Here is a 21,720-nt window from a genome sequence, read left to right on the forward strand (position 1 = left end):
CCACTCCTTTGTTGCCTTGGCCGTGTGTTTTGGGTCATTGTCATGCTGGAATACCCATCCACGACCCATTTTCACTGCCCTCGATGATTGTAGATTTGACAGTACATGGCCCCGTCCATCGTCCCTTTGATGCGGTGAAGTTGTCCTGTCCCCTTAGCAGAAAAACACCCCCAAAGCATGTTTCCAACCCCATGTTTGACGGTGGAGATGGGGGACCTTGCAGGCGCTGCAGGATGTCAGTCCTTCACGGCGTAGTGTGTTACCAATTGTTTTCTTGGTGACTATGGTCCCAGATGCCTTGAGATCATTGACAAGATCCTCCCGTGTAGTTCTGGGCTGATTCCTCACTGTTCTCATGATCATTGCAACTCCATGAGGTGAGATCTTGCATGGAGCCCCAGGCCGAGGGAGATTGACAGTTATTTTGTGTTTCTTCCATTTGCGAATAATCGCACCAACTGTTGTCACCTTCTCACCAAGCTGCTTGGCGATGGTCTTGTAGCCCATTCCAGCCTTGTGTAGGTCTACAATCTTGTCCCTGACAGAGCTCTTTGGTCTTGGCCATGGTGGAGAGTTTGGAATCTTATTGATTGATTGCTTGCTTGCTTCTGTGGACAGGTGTCTTTTATACAGGTAACAAACTGAGATTAGGAGCACTCCCTTTAATCTCAGCTCGTTACCTGTATAAAAGACACCTGGGAGCCAGAAATCTTTCTGATTGAGAGGGGGTCAAATACTTATTTCCCTCATTAAAATGACAATCAATTTATAACATTTTTACATGTGTTTTTTTCTAGATTTTCTGTTGTTATTCTGTCTCTCACTGTTCAAATAAACCTTTCACTAAAATTATAGACTGATAATTTCTTTGTCAGTGGGCAAATGTACAAAATCAGCAGGGGATCAAATACTTTTTCCCCCTCACTGTATGTCAGCTATGTATGAATAAAAACAAGCCATATTACAACCTGTGTGTTGTGATAATTGCGTTGATTGCCCTATAACCTGTTAAGCGCATATGGCTTGCCACCTTGATATAGCCTAAGGCAAAACAAATTCAACCACACCTTTGTTTCAACACAAAAACAGAGAGCAACATCTGTCTAGTGGGATCCACAAAGCATATTGCATGCAGCCAGTGGAAGAAAAGGTATCCAATTGTCATACATAAGTAAAGATACCTTAATAGAAAATGACTCAAGTTAAAGTTAAAGTCACCCAGTAAAATAATACCAATGTAAAAGTATAAAAGTATTTGGTTTTAAATATACTTAAGTATCAAAAGTAAATGTAATTGCTCAAATAAACTTCAGTATCTAAAGTAAAAGTCATTTAAAATTCTTTATATTAAGCAAACAGTATCATTTTCTTGTTTTTTAAATTTACGGATACAACATTTACAAACAAAGCATGTGTATTTAGTGAGTCCGCCAGAGTCAGTAGGGATGACCAGGAATGCTCTCTTGATAAGTGCGTGTACTGGACCATTTTCGTTTCCTGCTAAGCATTCAAAATGTAACGAGTTGTCACGTTCGTTTGTAGAAACGGACCAAGGCGCAGCAGATGTTGAGTTCCACATTATTTATTAGAAAGTGAAACTTAGCAAAGACAAAAACAAATAAACAATAAACTAACCGTGACTACAGCGATGCTACGTGCAATAACTCAAAACAAGATCTCATAAAACACAGGTGGAGAAAATGGCACTTAAATATGATCCCCAATTAGAGACAACGATAGCCAGCTGCCTCTAATTGAGAATCATACCAAACACCAACATAAAAAACAAAACTAGAACCCCACATAGAAAATATAAACTAGACCCACCCCCCAGTCACGCCCTGACCTACTCCACCATAGAAAATAAAGGCTCTCTATGGTCAGGACGTGACACAGGGTACTTTTGGTTGCCAGGGAAAATGTATGGAGTAAAAAGTACATTATTTTCTTTAGGAATGTAGTGAAGTAAAAGTTGTCAAAAATATTAATAGTAAAATACAGATACCACAAAAATTTACTTAAGTAGTACTTTAAAGTAGTTTTACTTACTGTAAGTTCTTTACACCACTGCATGTAACAGACAGTTACATGACCTATAGCATGGTCAAGCAAGTTAATGCTTCTGACATTTTTGGACTACTAAACAACTTGATTTAGAACACCCGAGTTACTGCAAGTTGCAAAGAAAACCGGAACTGCCTCCACTATTCCAACACCATTTCAACATCATCAATTCACCTATACTTAGTCTACTAATACAGTAACAACTAAAAGATTCCAAAAACAATTTAGTCCAAACAACGTTAGCTAACTACAATGTGGCTGTCCATGGTACTGATTCCTGTGTGTGTGTGCATAAGTGGAAAAAACATGTTAACTCACCCTACGGCCAATGCCATCCTCCACTCTTTCATGTTAACAAAATGTTTTATGACACTGGCATACAGTACACACTTTTAGTTTTTGTTGTCTTAGGCTACCTGGCCAAAATGCTTACTGGCTAGCCTAACTTCCTTTCATGGACAACAATTAGCCAGCTAGTTAACATTAGCCTACTACTGTTACATCTAGCTACATATTAAACTTCCATTCTCTCAGGCCAGAGGCACAATGTATGAATTTATGGTTGAATCGGAATCGCTATAATAATCATTGGTCAGTACGGAGCATTAAGTAAAACCGCAAGTCCAAATCCCTCTCTCTGTCCATGGCTAATTTAGGAAAGGAACAATTTTAGCTAGCTAGCTAGCCACCAGAGGTTATCAACTCAACGAGATGCAACAATTCAATTTATTTTCTGATAAATGACGTTTGGCTTGATGTGATTGGTGTGAAGCCAAATTCAAACTGGCTTCCCTTGACACTTAAACATGTGGTGTGCCAGGACCAGTTTAGCTCAACGCTGATTAGATATTATTGTATAAAAAAAAAATATCAAGGTAGGCCAAATGTGTGCTGGCTTCCCATGCATTCAATGCTACGGGCAGCAAAAATATCATACTATTTTTGACCAGACAGCATCAGATAGATGAGCTACACATACAGAGAGGTGCTGTTTTGCTCGATCGGATGATTCGCTGGTAAGATACATTCAGTCTCTTGCGAATTGAAGGAAAATGATGAAACAGAGATGAAAGGTCAATTAATTAATGTTTTTTTGTTGGTGTTTTTTTGTCCATTTTTTGTGGACACCTGGCTTCCATGAATAGACGCAACAGATCTCATATGCTAACGTTAGCTAGCTGGCTAGATGGTTGTGGTCTTTTTGCTGCCTAGGCAGCGTAGCTACAACTCTTGAGCTGGTCCCATGGTTGATTCAGAGTGGTAGAACCTCCACATTATTGTGACGCCGTTGTCGTAACCTTCCCATCTTCAACCAAGTGGTAAACTAAACTAGGAAAATTAAGTTTATTTCAGTTGTACGGAATGATTGTCAAATAGATAAATTGCTATAATAGCAGGATTCCATTTTTCTGATGATAAAACCAGCGGAAGGTGAAATAAGTCTTGAAAAATGATGGCAGCAATCAGGACTAAGAGTAAACTCCGACATCTGCTTCACGGAGCAGTAAATCGGTGGCCAATAATGGTTGCTATTAAGATCACTGTGTGCATGATTTTATCAGTATTGATGGTTTAACAAAAGATCCATCGATGGATTCAATTGGCCCCTAATTGTTTAATAAAGACATTTAATCACTTCAAATTTGACAAGACTGTAAAACACAAATTATGAATCAAAAGTTCCCATATGTCTTCATTCCTTGATTATAAAATAATGTATTTAGATATAGCCAGACTAAGATTTAATTAATATTAAAAATATACAACTATGTGAGATGTTTTGTCACCATACAACATTACACCAGACCACTTCAGAAGTCAAGGAAGTGACCTCGTTTCTTCTTCCTGTGGTAGTCCCTCCTTTTCCTGTTCAGCCAAGCGAGACTGTTCCTTTTCGCTCTGTCCTGGGTCAGCGTGGGGAAGGCTTGGCTGGGAAACACCTCCCTCAGCTTGGTCAGGAAGAACACCTCCAGGTTACGACCTGCGTTGGCGACCTCAGAATCCGGCTACAGGTCAAGAGGTCAGATGTCATGAAGGGAGCTGCAGAGTCCAACTTTCAACACAATGAAGGAGAATTTATGTACAAATTCAAAAAAAATCTAAAGCTGTGTTCCTGGCTCCTATATGTCTATGGGAAAATCCCTATGGCTTATTGGCAAGAAAAAAAGATAGGTATAGTTTTAGTTTCTGGAAATTGAATATTATCTTAACATTAACAAAATATTTTTTAAATAACAAAATAATGATTTAATTCATATGGATTTGACCTACATAATTGAAAGTTGCACAGTTCCTGAACATGAGTAGGACGTCGTCCACAAACTGCTGGGCTGTGAAGTAGTGAAGAGTATTCCTCTTGTCCAGCTTCCTCCTGATCACTGATAGGTCCATCGGCCTCTTAATGATCTGGTAGTAATGACGAGCCTGGAGCCCAATCACAGAGTCAATTTAATTTTATCACAACATAATGATAAGAAGAAAATGGCTGATGTTTTACATGCTCCTGATCAGGTGTGCTCTTTTGTTTTTGTTTTTGCATTGTTTGTAACTTATTTGTTTACTTATTTTGTACATAACGTTTCTGCTACCATCTCTTATGATCGAAAATAACTTCTGGACATCAGAACAGTGATTACTCACAACAAACTAAAATAAGCTTTGTCCTTTAACGAGTCTGACGAGAAGGATATACTGCTCTCACGGGAACAGGCCCAAATCCCCGTAATTTGCGTGAAGAGACGACGGAGAAAGAGGACAGAGGATGGGCTGTCTTCTGAGAATCCATAGGCGAGCGAGTAAACTCCCACTGCCTTTCGTTCTACTTGCTAACATATAATCATTGGAAAATAAAATGTAAGACCCACCATTACGATCATCCTACCAACGGGACCTTAAGAACTGTAATATCTTATGTTTCACAGAGTCGTGGCTGAATGACGACACAGACAATACAGAGCAGGCGGGATTTTCCATGCACCGCCAGAACAGAGATGCTACGTCTGGTAAGATGAGGGGTGGGCTTGGATGTCTTTTTGTCAATAACAGCTGGTGTGCAATGTCTAATATTAACGAAGTATCTTTTCTTTCAAAAACAAGGACATTTCTAGTAACCCAAAACTTTTGAATGGTAGTGTAGGTCCTGGATGGCAGGAAACTTGGCCCCAGTGATGTAATGGGCTGTACGCACTACCCTCTGTTGCACCTTAGGGTCAGATGCCGAGTAGTTTCCATACCAGGTGGTGATGCAACAGCTCAGGTTGCTCTCAATGGTGCAGCTGTATAACTTTTTGAGGATCTGGGGACCCATGCCAAGTCTTTTCAGTCTCCTGAAGGGAAAAAGGTTTTGCCGTGCCCTCTTCACGACTGTCTTGGTGTGTTTGGGCCATGGTAGTTTGTTGGTGATCAGGACACCAGGGAACTTGAAGCTGTCAACCCGCTCCACTACATTCCCATTGATGTTAATGGGGGCCTGTTCGGCCCGCTTTTTCCTGTAGTCCACGATCAGTTCATTTGGAAGTTTAAATAGCCCCGAATTAACAACAAATAAGGTACAGGTGAAAACAATCAAGACAAAACCACCAGAAAAGAAAAAGGAATCGGTGGCAGCTAGTAGGCCGGTGACGCCGCCGCCGAGCGCCGCTCGAATAGGGAGAGGAGCCACCTTCGGTGGAAGTCGTGACAGCATGTGACAAATAAAGTTTGATATCATACCATATTGAATGAGATATTCTCTCTTTTAAATTTACAGCATGCAATGATCGAACTGTGGAGAATTTGTGGATGAAATGTTGAAGCATTATATTGTTGGCATTGTCCCATACTTAAGTAAAAAATACTTTAAAGTACTACTTAAGTCGTTTTTGGGGTATCTTTACTTTTTATATTTTTGACAACTTTTATTTTTACGCCGAATACAACAAAAATGCGCCGAATACAACAAAAATGCAGTTTAAAAAATAGGAATAAGAAATAAAAGTAACAAGTAGTTAAAGAGCAGTAGTAAAATAACAATAGCGAGACTATATACAGGGGGTACTGGTTAGTCTAGGTTATATGTACATGTAGGTAGAGTGATTAAAGTGACTATGCATAGATAATAACAGAGTAGCAGTGGCGTAAAGGGGGGGACGGCAATGCAAATAGTCTGGGTAGCCATTTGATTAGATGTTCAGGAGTCTTATGGGTTGGGGGGTAGAAGCTGTTTAGAAGCCTCTTGGACCTAGGCTTCCCGCTCTGGTACCGCTTGCCGTGTGGTAGCAGAGAGACCAGTCGATGACTAGGACGGTGGAGTCTTTGACAATTTTTAGGGCCTTCCTCTGATACCGCCTGGTATAGAGGTCCTAGATGGCATGAAGCTTGGCCCCAGTGATGTACTGGGCCGTACGTACTACCCTCTGTAGTGCCTTGTGGTCGGAGGCCGAGCAGTTGCCATAACAGGCAGTGATGCAACCAGTCAGGATGCTCTTGATGGTGCAGTTGTAGAACCTTTTGAGAATCTGAGGGCCCATGCCAAATCTTAACAATCTCCTCAGGGGGAATAGGTTTTGTCGTGCCATCTTCACGACTGTCTTAGTGTGCTTGGACCATGTTAGTGTGTTGGAGATGTGGACACCAAGGAACATGAAGCTCTCAACCTGCTCCACCACAGCCCCGCCGATGAGAATGGGGCGTGCTCAGTCCTCCTTTTACTGTAGTCCACAATCATCTCCTTTGTCTTGATCCCGTTGAGGGAGAGGTTTTGTCCTGGCACCACACGGCCAGGTCTCTGACAACCTTCCTATAGGCTGTCTCATCATTGTCGGTTGTTTCATCTGCAAACTTAATGATGGCGTTGGAGTTGTGCCTGTCCGTGCAGTTATAAGTGAACAGTAAGTACAGGAGAAGACCAGGTACACACACCTGAGGGGCCCCAGTGTTGAGGATCAGCATGGCGGATGTGTTGTTACCTACCCTTACCACCTTGGGGCGGCCCGTCATGAAGTCCAGGATCCAGTTGCAGAGGGAGGTGTTTAGACCCAGGGTCCTTAGCTTATTGATGAGCTTTAAGGGAACCATGGTGTTGAACGCTGAGCTGTAGTCAATGAATAGCATTCTCACATAGGTGTTCCTTTTGTCCAGGTGGGAAAGGGCAGTGTGGATTGCAATAGAGATTGCGTTATCTGTGGATCTGTTAGGGCGGTATACAAAACAGAGTAATTCTAGGGTTTCTGGGATAATGGTGTTGATGTGAGTCATGACCAGCCTTTCAAAGCACTTCTTGGCTACAGACGTGAGTGCTATGTCATCGGTAGTCATTTAGGCAGGTTACCTTTGTGTTCTTAGGTACAGGGACTATGGTGGTCTGCTTGAAACATGTTAGTATTACAGACTCAGTCAAGGACAGTCTGAAAATGTCAGTGAAGACACTTGCCAGTTGGTAAGCACATGCTCGCAGTACACGTCCTAGTAATCTGTCTGGACCTGTGGTCTTGTGAATGTTGACCTGTTTAAAGGTCTTACTCACTTCCGCTGTGGAGAGTGTGATCACACAGTCGTCCAGAACAGCTGGTGCTCTCATGCATGTTTCAGTGTTATTTGCCTCGAAGGGGGCATAGAAGTTGTTTAGCTCGTCTGGTAGGCTCGTGTCACTGAGCAGCTCTTGGCTGTTCTTCCCTTCATAGTCTGTAATGGTTTGCAAGCCCAGCCACATCTGACGAGCGTTGGAGCCGGTGTAGTACGATTCGATCTTAGTCCTGTATTGATGCTTTGCCTGTTTGAAGGTTCGTTGGAGGACATAGCGGGATTTCTTATAAGCTTGCGGGTTAGAGTCCCACTCCTTGAAAGCGGCAGCTTTAGCTTTTAGCTCAGTGCGGATATTGCCTGTAACCCCTGGCTTCTGGTTGGGGTATGTAATTACACTCCATGTATAAACCCAGCCATTTAATGGGTATTTACCAATGTTTCGGCATCACTGTGCCTTCCTCAGGGTGAGCAAGAGTGGGGACGACGTCATCAATGCACTTAATGATGAAGCCAATGACTGATGTGGTGTACTCAACGCCATCGGAGGAATCCCGGAACATATTCCAGTCTGTGCTAGCAAAACAGTCCTCTGCTTCATCTGACCACTTTTTAATTGACCGAGTCCCTGGTGCTTCCTGGTTTAATTTGAGCTTGTAAGCAGGAATCAGGAGGATATAATTATGGTAAGAATTGCCAAATGGAGGGCGAGGGAGAGCTTTGTACGTGTCTCTGTGTGTGGAGTAAAGGTGGTCTCGAGTTTTTTCATCTCTGGTTGCACATTTAATATGCTGATAGAAATTTGGTAAAACCAGATTTCAGTTTCCCTGCATTAAAGTCCCCGGGCCACTAGGAGCGCCGTCTCTGGATGAGCATTTTTCTTTTTGCTTATGGCGGAATACAGCTCATTGAGTGCGGTCTTAGTTACAACATCGGTCTGTGGTGGTATTTATTTATTTCACCTTTGTTTAACCAGGTAGGCCAGTTGAGAACAAGTTCTCATTTACAACCTGGTATGTCGACAGCTACGAAAAATACAGATGAAAACTCTAGGTAGATAGCGTGGTCTACAGCTAGATACTCTACCTCAGGTGAGCAAAACCTTGACTTACTTACATATCGTGCACCCGCTGTTTACATATATGCATAGTCCGCCACCCCTGGTCTTACCAGACGCCGCGGTTCTATCCTGCCGATACAGCTGGCTGGTTATATGCTCTATGTTGATAATGTCGTCATTCAGCCACGACTCCGTGAAGCATAAGGTATTAACGTTTTTGATGTCCTGTTGGTAGTTTAATCTTCCTCGTAGGTTGTCGATTTTATTTTCCAATGATTGGAAGTTAGCTAGAAGAACAGAAGGCAGGGGGGGTTTATTCGATCACCTTCAAATTCTCAGAAGGCAGCCCGACCTCTATCCTTTTTCTCTGTCGTCTCTTCACGCAAATGACAGGGATTTGGGCCTGTTCCTGGGAAAGCAGATTGTCGTTCATGTCGGGCTCGTTAAAGGAAAAAAAAAGCTTCTGCCAGTCCGCGATGAGTAATCAATGTTCTAATGTCAATTAGTTATTTTCGGTCATAAGAGACTGTAGCAGCAACATTATGTACAACGCAAAAAAAATGAACATAAAAACACAATCCGTTAGGAGCATGTAAAACATCAGCCGTCTTCTCCGGGTGCTGTCTTCTTTTTCTCTCCACTACATTCCTAAATAAAATAATATACTTTTTACTCCTTACATTTCCCCTGACACCCAAAAGTATTCTTTACATTTTGAATGCTTAGCAGGACAGGAAAATGGTCTAATTCACCCACTTATGAAGAGAATATCCCTGGTCATCCCTACTGCCTCTGGCAGACTCACTAAACACAAATAACTTTGTTTGTAAATTATGTCAGACTGTTGAAGAGTGCACCTGGCTATCCATAAATTAAATTTAAAAAACAAGGAAATTGTAATGTCTGGGTTACTTAATATAAGGAATTTGATATGATTTATACTTTTACTTTTTCAGCAATTACATTTACTTTTGATACTTAAGTATATTTCAAACCAAATACTTTTATACTTTTACTTAAATAGTATTTTACTGGGTGACTTTTACTTGAGTCATTTTCTATTAAAGGTATCTTTACTTTTACTCAAGTTTGACAATTGGATACTTTTTCCACCACTGAATAGAGGAAGATATGTCAATAGACTTGGAGGAAGATGATTGGTGCCTTATTACCAGTGGGCTGACAGGCTCCTGGAATGGAGCGCTGAGGACGTGGCTGGACAACAGAAGAGTCAGCTTCTCACACCTCTGCAAAGAAAGAGATACACGTAACTAAAATCATCCTGAACCCCACTATTCCCTTCATTAAACCATGATAGTTCCCAATCCTAAACAGACACTGTAGCTGGCTCTTATCTACTCTCCTTTAGTGTATGTTGGCGATGTGCTGTAAATCTGTCTATGCGAATATGTGTATGCTTGACTGCTATATGACATGGAAAGAATGTCCTAACGGATACAGTGAAGATCATCATCATAACCCACTCTTTGGTCCAGGCTGGACAGTGTGTATGGTGTGCCTGCCCCCTGATGGTCTGTCGAGGGATGTATGGTCTCACAGTCATAGCCCACCCCAGGTTCTTGGTCACTCCGGCACAATGTGCACACCCAGTCGCCCCTGTGGGACAGAGAGAGAGGGTCAGATTCATATTTGTTCCATTTCCTCATCTAATCCAGAGGCTTTCAGTATTACATAAACTGTCAGTATGGTTATTGGTTACAGAACACATACTGTTGCCCTGTGAACATTGCCAACAATGCCAACTCAAGACCGGTATAGTTTTGCACTACAGCAGGGCCGGGGTTATGTGCAGGCCTTAGGAAGCCTGGCCCACCCTACCGTACCGCTGTGCCAGTCCAAATAAAATATTGATCATGTATTTGACAGAGATGCATGCCGACAGAAAGATGTACCAATCGAGAGTTTCAGCAGAGCGGAAGAGGTGAAGCGAGAGGGCTCACTCTTGCCAAAATCTGCCCAGAATAAGCCCAATGAGTGTCTTTGGGAATTATATGCAGACCCAGGGGCGCAACTTTGGTTTTAGAAGTGGGGGGACCAATTATTATTATTTAATTTTTTCGATTTTTCAGTTGGATAAACACTCCAAAACAGCCTTCCCGACCGCTCGGAGGCTTCTGCATGGTCCTAAAGCACACCGTTGCCTTGTTTTGTATCACATTCCAAGGATAAAGCTGGGTGGGGGACAAAAATGCAATTTCCGAATGTTGGGGGGACATGTGGAAGTTGCACCCCTGTGCAGACCTAAGCTTGTCGCCTGCCTTCCCGCCTTTGGGACAACGACTCCCTTTGTTAGGGCGGAGACATGAGCATCTTGTCATTATATACAGATCTCTGGTTTCAGCCTCTTGCGAATTGGAAAGGAAAATTGGCTGGTGCACTGTTAGGATGCTGGCTTCCCCAAAAGTAAATTGATGTTTGGCCAAAATTATAGAATTACTACTCCTGTCTAAATAAAAACAGTAAAAATACTTCACTAGAGAGCATGACTTAGCCACAGAGGATCATTAGCTGATTTTCCCAAAAAATGTTGTGAATTGTTTCAAATCATAAATGTGTAGGTCTATACCTATTTGGAAATCCTGCAATTTGGGCGGTGAGTATGGCAATATGTCTAGCTGATTGAGTTGAGGCTGTCAGTGAAAAGCATCTCAAATATGTGTGAAGATAATGTGTCTTGAGTATCATTAAAATGTTGCAACAAGAACGTGTGTGGCAAAGATATGGTGTGTCTCTCTCCAGAATGGACTCAGCTCTACAGAATGCACTCAGCTCTACAGAATGCACTCAGCTCTACAGAATGCGCTCAGCTGTCTCCCACCAATTCTTTCCTGTTCATTGTGTGAATAGTTTGCCCTTTGATGGTTTCTTTTTCATAAATTCCCCATTACATGTCACCAGTAGGTCTAGTAAATGTACCCTTAATCCCTCTTCATTTGGTTACACACATTTCTGTTAATGCATGTATTAATTAGTCATTTACCGTTCTCATTCTCGGAGTGGAAAAGTTATTTGCAGAGATCACAACGATTGTGAGTTTTGTCGATCTTTTCTATGGAGTTTTCCATGAGCAATGAGTCTGGTTTCTCTGTCCTGATAACACAAGCATGACTGAGCACGCATAGAAGTAACTGTCTTGTTTGGGGGCAGAACGACAGCTTTTTAGCTTGTTGGCTTGGGATTCGATCTTGCAACCTTTCGGTTATTAGTCCAATGCTCTAACCACTCGGCTACCTGTCGCCCCAAATAGGAGAAAGGCCCGTGCTTGTTGCGCACCGCAACGTCACCCACCTTGAAGTCTAAACAGGAGGCAGTCAACATTTTAAAACTATTCAACCATAAACGTAATTGTTTAAAACCTGGACTTGTCATTTTATAAGGTATATTTTACCGTGTTCCGACCATAAGAATGCTAAAGGGATTCTTTTATAATCACTTCCTCATATGCCATTGAAACCTGTACTTGTCTCATGTTCTCAACTTTCTTTCCTATTAACAACCCATGGGGTGCAGTTGATGTATTTTGGAACATTCCCACGTATAGCCTACTGCTGTGTGTGCATTGCTGCACTTATAATGTGAAGAAATTGCCTAATAGTTTATTAACATTTTAAGCTAAACATTCTGATCTGTTGCATCAGCCTCATTGCTTTAAAAAAGGGTTTGGATGTCTGGTCTTAACTTACCACCTGCACCATTAATAAGCTGAGATTCTCAGTCATTTTTTCTTCGGACTAACACAAGTCAACAAAGTCTAAAAAAAAATTTTTTTTACATCTATTACAAACGATAGTTCCTCCGTATTTGAAAAATCTTTCTAACACTCCCAGCCTCGATAATCACCAAGCGTCGGTGTGAAAGAACAAACCACCCCTACAAACTAGTGGATTCGGCTATGGGTTATTGGGCTAACTGCCTGTTCAGGGGCAGAACGACAGATTTGTACCTTGTCAGCTTGGGGGTTTGAACTTGCAACTTCCGGTTACTAATCCAACGCTCTAACCACTAGGCTACCCTGCTGCCCCAGCCATTCAAATATGCACGCACGTGCACACATGGGGGGGTTCTGTGAAAAAACAAGCCCACCTATGGAAATCAAAGGCCATCCAACTGATTCGTTTTGGCGCCGGGTCTGCGTTACAATTTCAGGAAAATGTGTATTATACTGTATCTCCACATGTCAAATGTGTGGGATACACAAATATTCAAAGGATGTGAAACTCTATTTGGAAAAATGTTTAGAAGAAATAATTATAAAACATTCATAAACACGGACAATGGCATCTTAATACATACAGTGGGGAGCTTCGGAGGGGTGGTATGTGGCAGGAGAGGTGGTAGACCTTAGGGCAGCCATCGCAGCACAGCAAGTCGCCCCCATTGAAGCACACCGCACAGAAATCCTCACTCTCCATACCTGCTGCCCCTTTCTCGTTCTCAGGCTGCTCCTGGGACACTATAGACCCATCGATAGGTGCGCACTGCCCCACATGACCCCCCTCACTGTTCTCCCCATCTGCAGGCTCCCAATCAGATTCCAGTTTAGTTTTTGATTCCAACTTTGGATCTAACTCCATTGGCAGACTCAGTTCTGACTTTGGCTCCAGGTCTGATTCTATTTCCAGTGAATCTGAGCCAGATTTCAGACCTGGAACCAATTCAGACTCCGATTCAGACTCCAAGTTGAGTACTAGATCTGATTCTGGTGCTTGTCCTATAGGGGGCGATTGGAGTGCAGGTCTCTCCTGAAGGTGTGGTGGTTCAGTCCAAAGGGGCCCCTGTATTTGTGTTGGCTCCATCCATGAGGCCCCTGGTTCTGATCCAGATGACTCTTCTCTGTTTGCTGAACTCTGCTGGAAATCCAGACTGGACCCTGTCTTCAAATAGAAGACAGACAGGAATCTAAAGTCACATTTATAGAATTGGCCAATAAACACATTACTCTATGTAGAACAGGGACAGGTCAGCTTGGTTGATGGGCGTGGAGGAAAGCCATTTCAAACGTTGAACCCCAGGCAATTACCGTAACTGTGTAACCTCTCTAACCCAGTGTGATTCGAGGTGGCCGAATCCTAATTTGAGAAACGTCCATTCATGCAACTCTCATTGACATTAAACCCTGATTTAGGGATGAAACGTCTGACTCGTCAAATAGAGTAGTACTTTTTAAAGCACTAACGTATTTGTAACACTGTATCATAACATGAGAAGATATATGTGGGGAACGAGGTGAATCTGTAGAGGTAGATACAGGGCCATTCTTTGCATCTTTACCAGAATGACTTTGACAGCATGGGCCGCACCATTGAGGGCAATTTTAAAGTAGACAATTACTTATTTTTCAACTTCTAGGAGTTTGTTGGCAGTCTGTAAACAAACTGAAACGGTGACTCCTGCCATCTGGAGTGTGCTGTCAGAACAGGCATAAAGCCAATGTAGGTGATTTACTTCCACATGCAGTGAATGGAATGTTTGCTCAGGGCTATAATTCATTGGCTGTTTCCTCCTGCTGACTTGTATGTAATTCTATGATTACTTGTTTACCCATACGAAGTACCACCCAGTTGACTGTTTCAAAATGTTGAAAGTACTCAATGGCACTGCAGGTCTTGTTGCTGCGTATGTTGCTAGCAAATTACCAGTCCCTTTCATCAGCACCCATGGTAACATTTCATGGCAAAGCATGCAGGCTTTGTGGCAAGTGCGCCCTCTATCCAACTCTATGGTCTGTACCTGTTGGACATGCTCCTCTGGGGTAATGACTGCCGGCGGAGGCGCCGCAGCGTCCTCAGTCAGCAACTCTGAGTGTGGTTGGCGTAACAGTGACACCAGTGGCGGTACCATTGACAGGGCAACGGACTGTCCGGGGTCCAGTTTGATCCTCAGACGCTCCAGACGCACAGTGGCTACACAGGAACTGCCCAAAATCCTCTGGGACTCTGGATGGATCCTGAGGATATGGAAAACGGCCTTAGTCTACGAGGTCCTGTCTTAAACATAATATGCTACAAAATAACACTGGCCATTTTGCTCTGTAGTTATTTGAATATGTTGATATTACAAGACCAATGTAGTAATTTGATGTCAATGCCAATGTATTAAAAAAGTAAGTTGAAATGTCTGTTAGTTTCGCTTTACGTTTCTGTTTGTCTCAAACTGGTCTCGTTGCTATGTATGTTGCTAGCAAATTACCATTCCCTTATGTAATATTTCATCTGCATTCACTTCACTGTCTTGAATATCATGTTTTGGTTTGTACGGTGTCCATATTAGGACAATCACATCGATGGAAGTTGTTGGTTCTGTCCTGAAATGGACACCGTAGGTCTGAGCGAACACACAAGACTGAGCATTACTATCCAAGGGATGTCATTATTTTCTGAAACTGACATGGCATACCTGATTCTCTCCAGTGAAGCTGCTATGGTTCTGTTATTCCCATCAGCCTCTCTGTTCTTCCCACTATGGACCCATACTGAGGAGATAAGTAGTACATTTATGAGAGCAGCAACTTTGGCATTCCACTGTATTTAATTCCTTTGAGATATCTTAGGGTACAACCATGAGAACACTGTATGTCGGGCTCTGTCTGACAGACTGTCAAAGGAGCGATGGCTGTGTCAGGGTGATTTTGACGCTGCTGAGGGGATGAGGGGGACATCTTGGCTTTGCAGATAAATGTCCAACCTGGCCCCATTTCTATCCCACAGGGCTGAATAGTGCCAGGCTACAGGGAGGCAGACAAAGATGGACCAGCATCATCAGAGTAAGATAACCACTTCGACTTCCTGTCAACCTAATCGGTGTAACACTTTCGTTCAAAGTCCATGCAAAAAAACACATAAAAAGGCCATCTCACTTTCTCTCCAATTCTCTATGTATTTATATCCCCCTCTGCCCCTTTCTACATCTTCATTGCTCTACTTTCTTATCTCTACCACTTTCTCACTCTCTCTTTTACCCCTCCCCCCTTTCCCGTATTACCTGCTGTGTTGTCTGCCTCGGTGCACCTGCTGTGGTTACCAGGTTTGGGCCAGTAGTCTCAGTCTTCCCAGTGGACTGTCTCTCCGTTGCTGTCGATGTCACCCGTTTGGCCATGGAGCGCTGGAATCCCCGCGGCAACAAAGTCGCCCGCCTTTGGGGCATGTTGCCATGGCGCCTGCGGGCCGCCGCTGCCATCGCCAGCGAACTGGATCCCTGGGTGGTAGACAGTGAGTTGGTCATGTCTACATCTCTACAGCTATAGGCCAGTTAACAATAGTCTTACATCCCTACAGCCATAGGCCAGTTTACAGTAGCAAAACAAATGTCCCAATGGTATGCCATAACGAAAGATGCCCTAAATCTACATAAGCACCGAAAGATGCCCCGGACTATGCACTGAATTTACATAAACACCATAACGAAAGATGCCCTGAACTATACACTACATCTACATGAACAAAACCACCAGGTGCGGATTGTAGTCGAAAGAAAAACGACAATTTTTGACATCCAGCGAACATTACCACGTCACGACAAGACGACAGAACGCACAGACGTCTACAGTAAAACATTTTTTTTTTAAATAGCGATTCACTATAGTGACAGCAGAATAACACTTACCTCTACAATGTCCCAATAGTGCAACAATAAACTTTTCTAAGCAACGAATATGAGTGTGTGACTACAGAATAACTGTGTTTCTGACCTAATGAGAAGAGTGGTAGTGCTTTTCCTTTTCTCCGGGACAGTGGAAGATGGGATGATATAGATTGATGTTGATGGATGAAGAGAGGAAAGAAGCAAAGAGATGACTGGGGAGTATCACGGTGGTCCTCCCTGATTGGAGGAACGTTCGACGCAAAAATTGTCCCTACACGCGTCCTCTCCCCCCTGGCATCTCATTAGTACCTGGATTGTATTCATTAGGGCACACCTTGGAAAAACATTTCGCAACAGAAAACAAAAACAAGTGTTCCTATTTGGTTCAGGCAGCAGCTCACTATTTTTCTTGCATTTTGTCACTAATGAACACAACCCTGGTTTTGTACATGTGAGTTTGCAGTGCACCGCAAAGTGTTCCATATTAATCCACCTACAAGTCAGATAGTGGTAGGGGTGTAGATGGAAAAGCATCTCACAAGCTTGGTTTTATTGTGTTAAAATGTGAAAAGCTGGACACTCAAATCTTCAAGCTGCTGTCACAATTATTGATGATGAAGCACACACATGCAATCTATACTAACAAAGCTTGCAGGTGGGTACCAACATGTTAACTTGGACACAAACAGCAGTATCTGGTTTTAGACTTGGTCTTGTTGTCTCTGTGCTGGAAGTTTAATCAACTGTAACTCCTGCTGTTCCTCTGTGTGGCCTGTGCTTGACGTCTTCTGACTCGAAGGGCCTTGTGCACCGTCATGTGCTTCAGCTGGCCAAATCGACCCGACCCCAACCCAGCTCTGTCTGCTGCCTTGAGTACCATCCCATGTCCATCTGCCCCTGGCTAGCTTGTAGCCTCTGGACCAGGGGCTGGTGAGGAGACCACAGTTCTAGTGTGATCTGTAGAAGGCCTGGAGAAGAACCACTACACGGCCATCTTAGGGTGAAGTCTGGTCCACAGGGTTCTGCCGCCCAACAACCTGCCCGCTTGACCCTATCCCCTCCTCTCTTCTCCAGACCATTTCCGGAGACCTTCTCCCTTACCTCACCTCGCTCATCAACTCATCCCTGACCGCTGGCTACGTCTCTTCCATCTTCAAGAGAGCGAGAGTTGCACCCCTTCTGAAAAAACCTACACTCGACCCCTCCGATGTCAACAACTACAGACCAGTATCCCTTCTTTCTTTTCTCTCCAAAACTCTTGAACGTGCCGTCCTTGGCCAGCTCTCCCGCTATCTCTCTCAGAATGACCTTCTTGATCCAAATCAGTCAGGTTTCAAGACTAGTCATTCAACTGAGACTGCTCTTCTCTGTATCACGGAGGCGCTCCGCACTGCTAAAGCTAACTCTCTCTCCTCTGCTCTCATCCTTCTAGACCTATCGGCTGCCTTCGATACTGTGAACCATCAGATCCTCCTCTCCACCCTCTCCGAGTTGGGCATCTCCGGCGCGGCCCACACTTGGATTGCGTCCTACCTGACAGGTCGCTCCTACCAGGTGGCGTGGCGAGAATCTCCTCGCCACGCGCTCTCACCACTGGTGTCCCCCAGGGCTCTGTTCTAGGCCCTCTCCTATTCTCGCTATACACCAAGTCACTTGGCTCTGTCATAACCTCACACGGTCTCTCCTATCATTGCTATGCAGACGACACACAATTAATCTTCTCCTTTCCCCCTTCTGATGACCAGGTGGCGAATCGCATCTCTGCATGCCTGGCAGACATATCAGTGTGGATGACGGATCACCACCTCAAGCTGAACCTCGGCAAGATGGAGCTGCTCCTCCTCCCTGTGAAGGACTGCCCGTTCCATGATCTCGCCATCACGGTTGACAACTCCATTGTGTCCTCCTCCCAGAGCGCTAAGAACCTTGGCGTGATCCTGGACAACACCCTGTCGTTCTCAACTAACATCAAGGCGGTGGCCCGTTCCTGTAGGTTCATGCTCTACAACATCCGCAGAGTACGACCCTGCCTCACACAGGAAGCGGCGCAGGTCCTAATCCAGGCACTTGTCATCTCCCGTCTGGATTACTGCAACTCGCTGTTGGCTGGACTCCCTGCCTGTGCCATTAAACCCCTACAACTCATCCAGAACGCCGCAGCCCGTCTGGTGTTCAACCTTCCCAAGTTCTCTCACGTCACCCCGCTCCTCCGCTCTCTCTACTGGCTTCCAGTTGAAGCTCGCATCCGCTACAAGACCATGGTGCTTGCCTACGGAGCTGTGAGGGGAACGGCACCGCAGTACCTCCAGGCTCTGATCAGGCCCTACACCCAAACAAGGGCACTGCATTCATCCACCTCTGGCCTGCTCGCCTCCCTACCACTGAGGAAGTACAGTTCCCGCTCAGCCCAGTCAAAACTGTTCGCTGCTCTGGCCCCCCAATGGTGGAACAAACTCCCTCACGACGCCAGGACAGCGGAGTCAATCACCACCTTCCGGAGACACCTGAAACCCCACCTCTTCAAGGAATACCTAGGATAGGATAAAGTAATCCTTCTCACCCCCCTTAAATGATTTAGATGCACTATTGTAAAGTGGCTGTTCCACTGGATGTCAGAAGGTGAATTCACCAATTTGTAAGTCGCTCTGGATAAAAGCGTCTGCTAAATGACTTAAATGTAAATGTATAGAGCAGAGAACCATAGCTCTGATTCAAGAGGGCAGTGGAAGCCAAAGAGGAGACTGCCTGAAGCTTTGGGAGACACTGCTACAAAAGAGACACTGCTCCACTCCTCAAAAACATGCCGGTTTTCTCCCTCAGTGACCAGATAACCTCAATGTAGACAAATAAAATTAGCTTTTAACCCAAAATGGCCTGTCGTGATTTAAATACATTACTTTTGGATATACACAGTCTACAAAATATTAAGAACAAATGGGGCATGGACTCTACAAGGTGTTGAAAGCATTCCACAGGGATGCTGTCCGATGTTGACTCCAATGCTTCACACAGTTGTGTCAAGTTGGCTGGATGTCCTTTGGGTGGTGGACCAATTGTGATCCACATGGGAAACTGTTGAGTGAAAAACCCAGCAGCGGTGCAGTTATTGACACAAACCGGTGAGCCTGGCACCTACTACCATACCCGGTTCAAAGGCACATACATCTTTTGTCTTGCCCATTCACCCTCTGAATGACACACACACACACACACACATATATTCCATGTCTCAAGACTTAGAAATCCTTCATTAACCTGTCTCCTCCCCTTCATTACACTGATTTAAGTGGATATAACAAGTGACATCAATAAGGGATCATGGATTCACCTGGCCAGTCTGTCATGGAAAGAGCAGATGTTCTATATGTTTTGTACACTCAGTTAAATCAACTTTTTACAAGACAAATTAAATACCCAAACGGTATCTTATAAGTCGTATTGACAAAGATTTTTTTTTATATTCATTATTTGATATGGGAAGATTTTCAAACGTAGAGTGGCTATTTGCCTTGTTCAAAGGCTAGAGTCCCAGTATAACTGAATTTTGACTTGAGGTGCTAGTAGTAAGGACTAAGGATTACCGGAGGTCTTGTACCTGGTGACAAATCTGACAAATAAGGTTTGAGTTATAGAATCCAGGAGGTCTTGTACATGGTGACAAATCTGACAAACAAGGGTTTGAGTTATGGAATCTCTATACGGATGTATTTTTAATATTCGGTCCAGACTTTGTGGGTAATAGAAGCACAATAAAAAAAAGCACACCTTGTCACCCTATCATTCTTCAGCTAATAAAAAAGCTTGGAGTTATTTGCATGACATTAACGGTAACATTTGAGCAAACATTCTTATCGTAATAACCAACAGACGTCCATTTGAAAAGAACAGTAACCTCGTACCCAGTCTCACAATTTGTTACTGTTCTTTCCAAATGGATAGTTTTGCACCAGTGTGTAGTTCCATTATGCTTCCGGCCACACAAAAGAACAGTACAAAATGTATTCTGATTACACACAGGCCTACTAAACAGCAGTGATGGTCCCACATTTGTGTTGTATAAACAAAAAATGTTTGTCCAACACTGAAGGAATCACGTGACATCCCAATGGGCACAGACATAAGTTCAACATCTATTTCACAATGGTTCAGTGTATTTTCTTTGAAACAACATGGAAACATTGATTTAACCAGTGGGTTGGCCTTCTGTTTCTACAACAAATGGCGATAAGGGGCCATTTCAAACATACTCCAAGAACATATTTTTTAATTTTTTTAATTTCACCTTTATTTAACCAGGAAGGCTAGTTGAGAACAAGTTCTCATTTACAACTGCGACCTGGCCAAGATAAAGCATAGCAGTGTGAACAGACAACACAGAGTTACACATGGAGTAAACAATTAACAAGTCAATAACACAGTAGAAAAAAAGAAAAAAAGAGTATATATACATTGTGTGCAAAAGGCATGAGGAGGTAGGCAAATAATTACAATTTTGCAGATTAACACTGGAGGGATAAATGATCAGATGATCATGTGCAGGTCTGCCGATTAAGTCAAACAAGAAAGGGTCCAAGAGCATTGTTCAAGTGAACAAATATGGTGAAGTGCTCACCAGCTCACTGCTGAACTGTGGTTGGCAGATGAAGGTGATGTTCTGTACATGATCCAGTTGGTGGAAAGGGCTATCTCCTGTTGCAGTTGCTCATCGAGGTGTTGCCTGTGATTGCTGCAAAGAGTCAGTGATGGACAGAGCAATAACCCAAACAGGTATTGTATTCCGACAAAACAATAAAAACAAGCTACAAATCACTCGAGTCCTGCAGAGATCGAGCGAGTAGAGAGAATAGAGACCAGCAGAGGTCAAGTGAGTAGATTAAGTTCAACTGCCTCATATCGAAATGCTACGTTGTGGTTTGTGTCGCCTGTACACGAAACTCACTTGATTTATACTTTACATGTCCTATTCTTAAATTTTCCCCTTTATTTAATATTTTTGTTTGGTCTGTAATGTTTAATTACCTTTAAAAAATATATGTGCTTCAGTAAATCTGAGGGCCTTACCGTGCAATTCAGGAATTTATAACTGTTTAGGTTAGAAAACATCAAAATTGTAAAGAGGAAGGCAGAGGACCACATCAAAATGGTGAAGCAAGTCAGAGGAGCTGGATAAACTTAACCAATTAAAACAAGGAACTGGAGGTACTGTATCCCATTCATGTGAAATGGTCTACTTTACAAAACAGGTATTGTATTCAGACAACAAAAACAAGATACAAATCACTAGATTCAACAGCATAAGAGTGTGTATAGGTGGCAAGTAAGTCAGGCGCAGGAGAAATATTATTGGTAAAAATGGAGTAGTTTAATGACGTAAAAAACACAACTCCAAAACCATGAAAAAAATACACAAAACAAGGTGGGTACGAGGACCCGAAGCGCACCAATACAAACAACACGAAAATAATAAACAATAAACATTGAGAACATTACTTTAT

At 43.3% G+C, this 21,720-nt stretch overlaps 1 protein-coding gene across 1 annotated transcript; it reads right to left on the reverse strand.

Moving 5' to 3' along the window:
* Positions 1-1,577: 1,577 nt before the first annotated feature.
* Positions 1,578-16,352, reverse strand: LOC135555165 (E3 ubiquitin-protein ligase TRIM33-like). Its single transcript, XM_064987513.1, has 10 exons — positions 16,247-16,352; positions 15,626-15,838; positions 15,203-15,368; positions 15,041-15,116; positions 14,375-14,591; positions 12,938-13,518; positions 10,108-10,240; positions 9,796-9,870; positions 4,336-4,488; positions 1,578-4,070 (listed from the first exon to the last, which is right to left on the reverse strand). The coding sequence occupies exons 2-10, from the start codon at positions 15,818-15,820 to the stop codon at positions 3,876-3,878; spliced, it is 1,791 nt and encodes a 596-aa protein (XP_064843585.1). The 5' UTR covers positions 15,821-15,838; positions 16,247-16,352; the 3' UTR covers positions 1,578-3,875.
* Between the last annotated feature and the right edge of the window lie 5,368 nt (positions 16,353-21,720).

This window comes from Oncorhynchus masou, chromosome 15 (assembly GCF_036934945.1).
Source record: "Oncorhynchus masou masou isolate Uvic2021 chromosome 15, UVic_Omas_1.1, whole genome shotgun sequence".
Classification (NCBI taxonomy): Eukaryota; Metazoa; Chordata; class Actinopteri; order Salmoniformes; family Salmonidae; genus Oncorhynchus; species Oncorhynchus masou.